The sequence below is a fragment of the Dichomitus squalens genome (assembly GCF_000275845.1).
Source record: "Dichomitus squalens LYAD-421 SS1 unplaced genomic scaffold DICSQscaffold_10, whole genome shotgun sequence".
NCBI lineage: Eukaryota > Fungi > Basidiomycota > Agaricomycetes > Polyporales > Polyporaceae > Dichomitus > Dichomitus squalens.
The window spans coordinates 940,098-950,433 of NW_006766892.1; the positions used below are offsets into that span (position 1 = coordinate 940,098).

The following is a 10,336-nucleotide window of genomic DNA, read 5'->3' on the forward strand; positions in this document are numbered from 1 at the left end:
GCTACGCTTGCGTAACCATTCAGATACTTAGCGAGGGGGAGTGTTGAACAGGCGCTGGTTTACACAGCTTGCCTAATACAGCCGTCACAAGATATGGAACGGCACAGCCGGTTACTGCAATAACCGAGGCTGTACTACTCATGTGGTACACACACAGCTTCGCTGTGTACGCACTGCTTCTCTGTGCGACTGTGCATCCTGGGAATGTACTGTATAGTACTACGTAGCCACAGATGTACAGTAGTATATATAGAGGACCTCTGTACCCCCAATCTACAGTTCAGTTCACTCGAACGTCTCCTCTCATCGCTCTAACAAGCCTCTTACAACCAACAACCCTTCTAGGTGAGTTGCAGGCTATCCGCTGTCGTTGCCACCCGTGGGAGAGGCCTTCGCCCCCCCGGGTTCAACAATAGGTAAGACTGAGCTGAAGATGATACACATGGCACCAAACACGCGAACACTGCGAGAAAGCGATCCGAATGGGTGGACAATGGATACGGGTTAGTCACGTACGCCTACATGCCCTCTTCGGCCTCTCGTTAACATCCCCGGTCTCAGGCTGGTCGTCTGGCTCTGCAGCCCATTTACGCGTGTCCAAAATATTTGCGGTACAGGTCTGGCAGACCCAGGCGATATCGTCGATGGCCTGCTCGACCTCCGAGCCCACCACTGGCTCGCCTGCATCGACAGCGGCCCAGAGCCACCATGCCAATGAGATGACAGCCAGGAACATACCGTTCGGCCCACCACGGCGGACGGAATTCCACTCCTCGTCGTCTGCAGGCTCGCAGCGTGCGGGAGGCCAAGTGTTCCCATGTTCTATCCGGGATGGAGGCTGGAGTGACACCCACCAACGCTTCCACCCGACGGCATATTGCTGAGTTGATTTGACTTTGGGTAGCTTTTCGTACGATCGGCTGGCCTTCGACCACATCTTGATCTCCTCAGGATGTTCCTTCGAGGGCAGCCAGTGGTGACGATCCTACATACAAATAAGTGACTAATGCTGGTGAAGATATTTGGCATGCGTACCTGAGGATTTGAGGGAAAGCCGAGCTTGCGCTCGAAGTCTACCCAAGCCTTCACAAGTTCAGACCAGCGCGCGCCGCCGTTAAGGAGCTCGAAATACTTGAGTGCGTCAGTAATGTAAACGGGGAGGGTGTCTTGAGGGGTATATATCTGCAGAGGTACGTTGAACGGAGCAGAATTGTCCTGTGCAATAGTTAGCACCCCAGCCGTTGACAGTATCAGCGAAGGGATAAGAAGTGAGCGTGCGCGCAATGTTCTCCATGTGGGGAGTGAATGAACTCACAGTAGACGAGGCTGAAAGCGAGTTAGTAGACGGCGGGTTCAAGGTCGTCGCAGGGGCCGTGGCTGCAAGATTGGACGTCGCGGTGTTCGTGTTTGCAGCGGACGAGATGGCAGGATTTGCAGCCGGCGCCATGAGTGAGTTTGGGAGGAGCGCGGCAGTGGGGTACGTGGCGGGCGAAGGTGTAGGCGACGCGGCGGGTCCAGAATTCAAGTCCGCGGGGAGCGAGACTGTAGAATTCGCGGCGGGTGCGGGAGTCTGGGTTGCAACCGGTGTGAGAGTGTCATTTGAAATGGACAAGACGGTACTAGGAGGAGTTGCAACAGGTGTGAAGGTGTCGTTCGCGATGGGTAAGGGGGTCGTATGCATGGTGCGTCCAGGAATTAGAGTTGCCACTGGCGAAGGGGAGAGATTCGTGGTCAGTGCAGGAATAGGGTTGGCAGATGGGGCGAGAGTCGAGCTCGTAGACCTCGTGGAAGGGTTGGCGGGTGACGTTTCAGGAGGTGGAGGCTGAACCGAAGTAGAATCTTCGATGACTGCGTTTTTTGGCTTCCTACCGCGCTTCCTGCCAGGGGGTTTGTTGACAGCCTTCGCAGCGTTGGCCAGCCCCAATGATTCCATGAGCTCCTGATTCCTCCGAATTTGGGCTTGACGGAGCTCTTCGTAAGTCGGGGTGCTCTCCTGTTCAGCTGTCGCAGTCTTCCCCTGGCTGGACTGCTGTGTGGACGATCCTTCTGTGGCCGTAGTGAGCGATTGTGAGGCGGTAGGAGGAGTGCCGTTTGATGTGACGGCATCGGCGCTGACAGCCTGAGAAGTTGAACTCGGCTCTTGGGCTACGAGCGCCGCCAAACCTCTGTAAGCTTCATGGACCTTCTTACAGACGTCAACAGCTGTCAAGCAAGACATTTCTCAGCAGTTGCAAACACAGAAATGCGAAGGAGTACTTACGGAAGCAGCTGACAACGAACTCCATATAGGCTTCTTCGAACATCGTCCAGAGGGGCGTGGCCTCGGAAAACATGTTCCCTAAATTTCTTGTGCGCCCATGATGAAGGCTTTGTATACTTTGAGTTCTTATTTGGAAGAGAGACTGATACTGATACATACGACATCACAGCGAACTTGCCTGTCTCCGGACGTGGCCCGCCCACAATGATAGTGCCTTTCCACCCCGTCTGCTGCTCCAGGGACTCGAGAACGCCTTGAAGGGTCTTGGGAAGGGCACCGAGCCGGCTAGTCAGGATATTGGTAAGTGATGTCACCGATGCACAATCTTGAAAGCTTTACTTACCCTTGGATACTGCGTGCTCTATTGCAGAGGTCTATCTCGGACACCGTCTCGCTTTCGTCCAGAAAACTCTCCAAGCCGTAGTCGATCTGGGCTGTCTGCTCACAATATCCCTCCACTGCAGCCTGGACCTCGGCGGTCTCCTCCGTAAGCATTTCCTTCGCTTGTCTGATCACGAACGACCACCATGCTCTGAGTTCAGCCGGTGGGACAGAAACCTTGTACTCGTTGAACCTTTGCTGGATGGCGGGCATGATGGTGTCCTTGTAGAGAGACAAGTATGCTTGGTAGGGCTGAAGTCTCACGGGTCGTTTGGGAGTTAGACTGATGCCTTCCTTCGCCTTCTTCACTCCCGTCTTGCCAAACCGCCAGTTCCAAAACCACCAGTATATTTGCTGGTGAGAAAGTGAGTACGAGAATCACCCTCCGGAGGTTCATTGACTCACATCTTTGCGCTTCTTGAACGTCACCCCACCAGGTCCTGTGACTTCGCCACCATCCTTGCCGACTTCTATTGCAGAAGACTGAAGGATACCGGGCCAAAACTTGTCGAAATAGCCCTGGTATGCCGCGTTGAGAAATTGCGCACTCGTCTCGTTGGCACGCGCGACACGGAAACCAGGAAGCTGCTCGAGTAGCCACTCAAATTCTTCCTGGGTAGACCATGGACTGCGTCCCATATTTCGTAGGTTCAGACGTGTAGAAAGCAGTGGAATTAAAGGAATGGAGATGGTGCAGGTTCTGCGGAGGATGGACGAGTTGAGATGGGCGGATGGGTCGACGGTCAGAGTGGCCCCGGGATATCCGCAGATTTCAGGGGTCACTGCGCCAGGCCCCACTATGCATACGTGGATTTTCTGATCAGTGTTTGGCTAATGATCTGACTGGGCGAGCATCACTACGTTGTTCTCCACTTTCAGACTTCCTCAAATATTTTCATACACCGTTTCGTCCAACGTCCAAAGACGCTATGCGACGTACCCTACCAGCGCGGTCAGACATTCCCTTTTATCTGGCCGACTGCTTGCTAAGAGAGGAGTAAGACAGGCTGCATCCACACTTGACTCCGTCGATCACAAAACGGCCTGGCCCGATCTGCCTGCGCCCGATCGCACTCGTTCCATCCATCCGGCTCCCGTCCCGAGTCGTTGCCATCACCCCAAATCATGCGCTCAGCAGGGTGATCCATATTGCGGTCGCAATATTGGCCCCTTTAGGTGTTCGTGTCTCCATACTGTACAGTCACCTTTAATGCAGTCTCGCCGTGCGCAATCGCAATGTGTAGTAGTCAAGCTTTCAGAGGATGTCCTGTACACTCATGGGAATCCGGCATATGCATTGACCTGGAAACAACTGTATTTTCGACAAGGGTTTCAAAAGACAGGGTTATACGAGTGCTCGGGGAGAAGACTGTACATGCCCGGTGTCCAGGACACTTGGAAGCGCATGTTTCGTCGACAATCCCTCGGGAACTCCACACGCTTGCGCGCGACTTTATGAAGGACTACGTGATCTGGAAAAACACACAGCACATGCAGATATTTGCAAGGTGTTGAAAACAGCCGAGGTCAGTACACCTGAGCGGTGTGGTTCAATAGAAGGGTGAATATCGAGCAGACTAACCTGGTCGTTCTTGAATCCCCGCATCATCCCCATCGCAAGAAAGTGTTCGAAGAGAAGTCTTGAAACTGTAATGGTGGACGTCTCGCGTGATGGCTGTGAGAACGGAGACATCAAAGTTGGTGAGTATATGCACCTACACCTCGTCTCAGTGGTCTGTCAATTGCAACATGCTTGAATACGGACTCCTCGAAAGGGAGCGCATCAGCAATATATGACAACATAGTAGGTGATTCGCAACTTGTATACGTTATGTTGGAACGCACGGAAAAAGGGTTTGTCCAGAATGAAGTGGAGTACACTATCGAAATAGTGCATGCAGGGACATGCTAAACAGCCTGGGAGCGAGCGCACGCTACAAATATCGAAATGTCAAGTTGAGGCTGCATAGAGTTGGAAAATACTGTCTGTGAGGTAGATCTTATACCTATTGGCACAGAAATGCAAGCCGAGTATGTTTCAAGAGTTTGATACCTGAGTAACTACATTGACAGAGGCCAGGTGCACAGAGTGGATGGAGGATGCAAGTGCTCGGATTTCCGTGCGCCTCAGCGCCTCAACACTTGTCACCGCTCTTTGTCGCATAACTTGAAAACCTACCTTAGAGGCGATTCCTATAGCACAGGAAAGTTACAATGTTCAGCAATGTAGGGAAGAGGAAAGATGTCCCAGGGCAGAAGACTCGAAGATCTAAGAAGGCACGGTTCAAGGACATCGAGGACGGGACATCCAGCAGGGAAGTCGCGGCGAGCGGGTCTGTAGATGTTCAGACTCTCCACGTCTACACATCTACGAGCAGGCGGCTTGGCCAAAGATCTCAAATCAAGCAAGTCGCTGTTGATCTGGCCGAACTCGTTTTCAGAAAGCCTGAATTGCAGGAATCTCCGGAAGCAGCTACCTTGCTTGATTCCGCTTACGAGGTCGACTCCACCACTCTTGCACACGAAAATAATCTGGACGAGTCATCTCAAAGGAGAAGAGAACGGCCAGACTTACTTGCTGTAGTATGTTTGCCCCTCACGCTATTGCATAGTGCTACAGAGGTATGCTAACTGGTTTTCGATGTAGAGTAAGCTTGTAGAGTGGCTCCCTTTCCGGAGTGATTTTCTCGATGAGTTATTGCGTTTCGAAGGGTGCGAGGAGCCCGTCGAGGATGGGATTGTTCTCTGTTTGATCTGCAAAGAACATCCCGCCAAAATGCGATGCCGTGACTGTGCCCGACGGCCGCTATGTTGCGAAAGCTGTCTCAGGTTGAGGCATGCAGACATGCCTTTGCATCGAATTGAGGTTTGCTTATTTTGCTGTACAACGTCCTCTTTCTCATTCTCATTTGATAAATAGACTTGGGACGGCGCGAAATTCTCCCAATGCTCGTTGCGGGATATTGGTCTTGTTGTCCAACTTGGATATGACCGAGGTACTTGCCCACACCCGGCAGAACAGCCTTGTCGCATTGTTGTGGGCCACACTTCTGGAGTTCAGGCCGTCAGCGTTCGCTTCTGTGAATGTCTAGACAAAAATTGTTACTTTACACCTGAGTGGTGTCAACTCTTCCGCTTCGGATGGTTTCCCGCTACTACACACTCCCCTGCAACCGCGTTCACTTTCGACCTTCTCGATACATTCCAGGAGATCAGCTTCCAGGGGAAGACAAATCTATTCGATTTCTGGAGGACTATAGAACGTATAACTGACAACTCAGGCGGAGTCGACGTCTCTGTGAGAGCATATGTTTCCCCCTAGCCCTTCATGTGCAATATTGGACGCTCATCGATTAACACAGAATCGCTACAAGCAATTATCACATGTAATGAGAATCTGGCGCCACCTCGTCATGTTGAAGCGATTCGGACGGGCGCATGATCCTGCCGGACCAGACGGAACCAAGCCGGGAGAGTTGGTCGTTGAATGCCCAGCGTGCCCGCATCCAGGTCGCAATCTCCCCCTGAATTGGGATACTGCCCCTCCTGACGTCAAGTAAGTATAAGGTTTGAGCCAAGTACGGTTTCTGATTGGGTAATAACCAGATGACTATATACGCTGTTCCTGATGATTGATGCAAACTTCCGGGCAAAATCGAAGGATCGCGGCTTCAATGACATCGAGCTTGCTCCTGGATGGTCCTACTATGTTGAAGAGTCGAAATACCAGGCTCATGTGAAGGCTGCACATGCACGCAAACGCAAAGAGGTATAGTGCTTACACTATCTGCATCCTGTTGTACCTGAACACTTACCTCGGGGGAGCGCAGCCGTACTCATGCTCAGCGGAGCATAGTGCCGTGCTCAAGGCCAATCAACGCCGTGAGGGTTATCTCGCATCAGGGCTTGGCGCGGTTCTATGCGCCCGACACGGATTGGTCCGGAAAAATGGGGCAGGCGATCTCCAGCTGGGCGAAGGGTAAACAATTGGTTGTGTCTATGTACAGGCCGCGCTCATGACAATTTATTTATTCTAGATATGCAAATATGGACTACCTCTACTTCTCAACACTCCTTGGCGTCATATTGGCGATTCTGATTTCATACGACATTGTCTGCCAATGGTACAAGAATTTATTTTCACGCATGGTCGAAGACTTCCCAGAGATGTGGATCGATCAATCTCGATGGGACAGCATTCGATTTGCCATTCCGAAGAAGCATTGGAAAGTCCATGAATCCAATCCCAGTCATTCACGCTTCTCGCTCAATTATCTCCCACACGTCGGTCAGACGTACGGTGAAGGTATCGAGTCCCACTGGTCACATATGAACCCGCTCTCGCTGAGTACGTGGGAAATGAGCCCCGGTATGTGCCACGAGGTCTATAACGACCATTGGGGCGCATGGAATTGGCAAAAAATCGTCGCATTTGGTAGATATCGTTCCATAAACGCGCTATACTAGAGCACTGATGAGCACGCCACAGGGATCACTTTCTTACGTGCTCTTGAAGAAGCCCATGATATGCGCATTAAGCAGGATAAGGCATTTGAAGATTACAATGCAACATTCGATGCCGATGTCGTGCGCACATGGGAGGTGATGGTCGAGGCCTGGAATGAAGACCCGGATCAGCCGGACCCCTATGAGGAACCAATCAAATGTGAGTTTGCTTTCCATTCTTCCGATGATTATATCTGATATATTGCAGCTGTAAGCACCGCAACTGTCAAGCTAGAGCTTGCACAAGAAGAGGAAAAAGAAGCGGCGCAAGGCCTGCTTCCAGAACACGAGGTTACACCGGGAGCATTCTTACAGGTGGGGTTGGAACTCAAAGATCAGCAGTGAGTACATGTTGTGAATAATTGTAATTTGCTATCCTAATGGGAACAGACGGGCCCTCCGATTGCGTGCAGCTTCAGGAACCAGTATCCTGGAGTTAGCCGGGCTTCAGGAGAAATGGAATGTCTTGTCACGACGGATCCAAAACTGGCAGGCCATTCAAGACGTCCACATGCCGATGGTCGCCCAGTTGCGCAATACATGTCCTGCTCCAGCTGACGCGCATCCTGACACCTCCCTGCCTTCGCCTCCTAAAGCCGAAGATGTTAAACTCTGGCTTCCCTCGTCCCTCCCTCCCCACTTGGCAACTTCTGAAGTCCTGCACGGCTTGCGAGACAAGGAGCGACGCTTGCGGTTGGCACAACTCTCGGACAGTCTCGAAGAGGTCCGCCGGTCCCGACGCATCCTCGCGGGAATATCAGATTACACGCGCAAGAACATTGCCGGCACTGGCCAGCGTGCCGTCCTTCGCATGCGGGGACTCTACGCCCAGTTCGAGAAGAAGCAAGGTCGAAGTGTGGCGCGATACCGGGACGCTCACAAGGCCCTTCTGAGCCTAGACCCGGAGGCAAGTTGGACCGATACTTACAAGGTTCTACAAGATGGCGACCTCCGTGGCCCTCGGAGCGATGACCCATCGGAGAGCTTCGGTCAGTACTCCGTTAGCTGGATCTGGCTCACCCCCCGTGCAAACCCGAATGACAGCGCCAACGCCCGAGATACGACAAGCCCCGAACGTGCGCAAGAATTTCAGGTTAGCATGCGCCTTGGATGGGCGCAGGCCAAAGCACGAGCGGAACGGTGGCGAGAGAATGAACGGTTGGTTCTTGAGGAGATGCGCAGAGTGATTGAGTTTTCTAGTGACAGGGCCGCATGGTGGCGAAGCTAAAAAAACCGCAGGTCGGACATTGACCCCACGCTTCAGCTAGGGCTGTCAATATATGCTGAAAAGCAGGCGGCCGTCTTCGAAAACTTGGCCGCTAGGTGCGCCTCGTTTTGGGTCAATTACCTCAAAAAACTCGGCCCGCTTCCTTCTTGGATAGCCCAGTACAAAGACAACGGACGCAAAGTGCGTCCGAGGAAATTCAGTTTAGCACTAGGAAAGGATAGGAGCGAGGAGCAAGTTGCTTTGGAAGATGACGGCGCAGAGGATGAAAACGACGCAGAAGACTGATATATACGTATGAGAAAGCTAATGTTGTTACTGTATGAGTGCCGAACAATTACAGATATGCGCACGCTGGCTGGTGGAACGTCTCTTCAGAATTCTGGTATTGTATGACAATCGTAGATACATGTACATAGACGAGCTTCCCTAAGCTGTACTGCGGCTCAACAAGGGTTACAGAAGGGGGACATAGCCTATGCGGCTTCCAAACCTCATGCTGGAGGCAGAACCGCGCTGGATACGTGTGCATACGTTGATTGGGGGTTTTTATGGAAGGGATAAGGCGAGAAAAAAGCGCACCAGCAAACCGTGTAAGAGAACACACAGGATATGAATACAACACCAAGTACGGGAAAGGCTCAACAGGAGGCGGACCACAGCGGACACAGGCCGCATGCAAAAGTTGCAGTCATGGCAGCGGGTGAAATGTATTGATTGGTGAAGATAATATCTCCTGACTCCAGCCGGCTCCTACTCGTATCATACGGTATAGGGAGGAACAGTGTGTGAAGGAGTGAGAGGCCAGGGCCAACACCGGTGTCCAATGAGCATGAACGGATGACATAGAATGAAAATGAGATGGGAAGTAGGGGAATAAGCAGATTGGACCCGAAGGGCACATACCGTTGGCCTTGAGCCTCCATGCTCAAGGCTCTTCTAGACGATCCTAACCTCCAAGTGCCCGGTCACGTGAGCGTGAAACTCGTGTATTCCAAAGTCAATTTGCAGTCGTCCAGGTGAGTCAATACGGTGCAAGGGTGTCGAGTAGGGAGGAGGAGAGACGATGGAGGGAGAAAATTGCCCACCGAATGATCAGGACGTCTGTTACGTGAGTGTTGACAGGAGGGCACGGACCACCAGCGCCTCGCGCTTTTCCAAATCGGGCAACCAACATGTCCGATTGGGCCGGTCGCATTGCACGAATCTTGAGGCCACTCTAGAGTTGTGTGAGAGTTGGCGAGTTGGTCAGGGCAGTATACAGACGGGTCTGAAAGGGGTCAAAATGGGTGAGGACGCGTCGGGTCGGGGCATGGAAGTGCCTGAAAGTCGCATGAGCGCTTGATTTCCAAAAGCGGAAGGCGTGCACGCGTCCTAGAAGGCTAATTTTCGCTACCAGCATTCACGAGCCTCTGAATACCAGTATTGAGTGTTCTTCGTTACAGTATATCACAAGAGAGTATTGTACAATATCTAACAGTAGCTGGTCCATGTGATTTACAAACTTCGACAGAGATGCATATACTTTGCTCATTACAATATATCACCGGACGGCGCATGTCCTGTATTTTTACAAGCAGCTACAAGGGCAATCGCAACCCCTGGATTGCACTACATCTAACACAATATAATTGTTGAACCCGGGGGGCGAAGGCCTCTCCCATGGGTGGCAACGACAGCGGATAGCCTGCAACTCACCTAGAAGGATTGTTGGTTGTAAGAGGCTTGTTAGAGCGATGAGAGGAGATGTTCGAGTGAACTGAACTGTAGATTGGGGGTACAGAGGTCCCCTATATATACTACTGTACATCTGTGGCTACGTAGTACTATACAGTACATTCCCAGGATGCACAGTCGCACAGAGAAGCAGTGCGTACACAGCGAAGCTGTGTGTGTACCACATGAGTAGTACAGCCTCGGTTATTGCAGTAACCGGCTGTGCCGTTCCATATCTTGTGACGGCT

The 10,336-nt window shown here is 52.0% G+C and overlaps 2 protein-coding genes across 2 annotated transcripts; one reads left to right on the plus strand and one right to left on the minus strand.

Annotated features, from left to right (window-relative positions):
- Nucleotides 1–508: 508 nt before the first annotated feature.
- On the minus strand, nucleotides 509–1,191 carry DICSQDRAFT_58770 (uncharacterized protein; the record flags this gene model as incomplete). The annotated part of the gene is made up of 2 exons (XM_007365066.1): nucleotides 509–958; nucleotides 1,036–1,191. Coding segments are annotated over 2 exons (606 nt in total), but the record flags the coding sequence as incomplete, so codon positions are not given.
- Nucleotides 1,192–4,855: 3,664 nt separating this feature from the next.
- On the plus strand, nucleotides 4,856–8,660 carry DICSQDRAFT_126654 (uncharacterized protein; the record flags this gene model as incomplete). Its single annotated transcript, XM_007365067.1, has 10 exons — nucleotides 4,856–5,263; nucleotides 5,562–5,637; nucleotides 5,734–5,939; nucleotides 6,004–6,197; nucleotides 6,384–6,620; nucleotides 6,679–7,010; nucleotides 7,131–7,307; nucleotides 7,356–7,488; nucleotides 7,538–8,240; nucleotides 8,412–8,660. The coding sequence occupies 10 exons, from the start codon at nucleotides 4,856–4,858 to the stop codon at nucleotides 8,658–8,660; spliced, it is 2,715 nt and encodes a 904-aa protein (XP_007365129.1).
- Nucleotides 8,661–10,336: the final 1,676 nt, after the last annotated feature.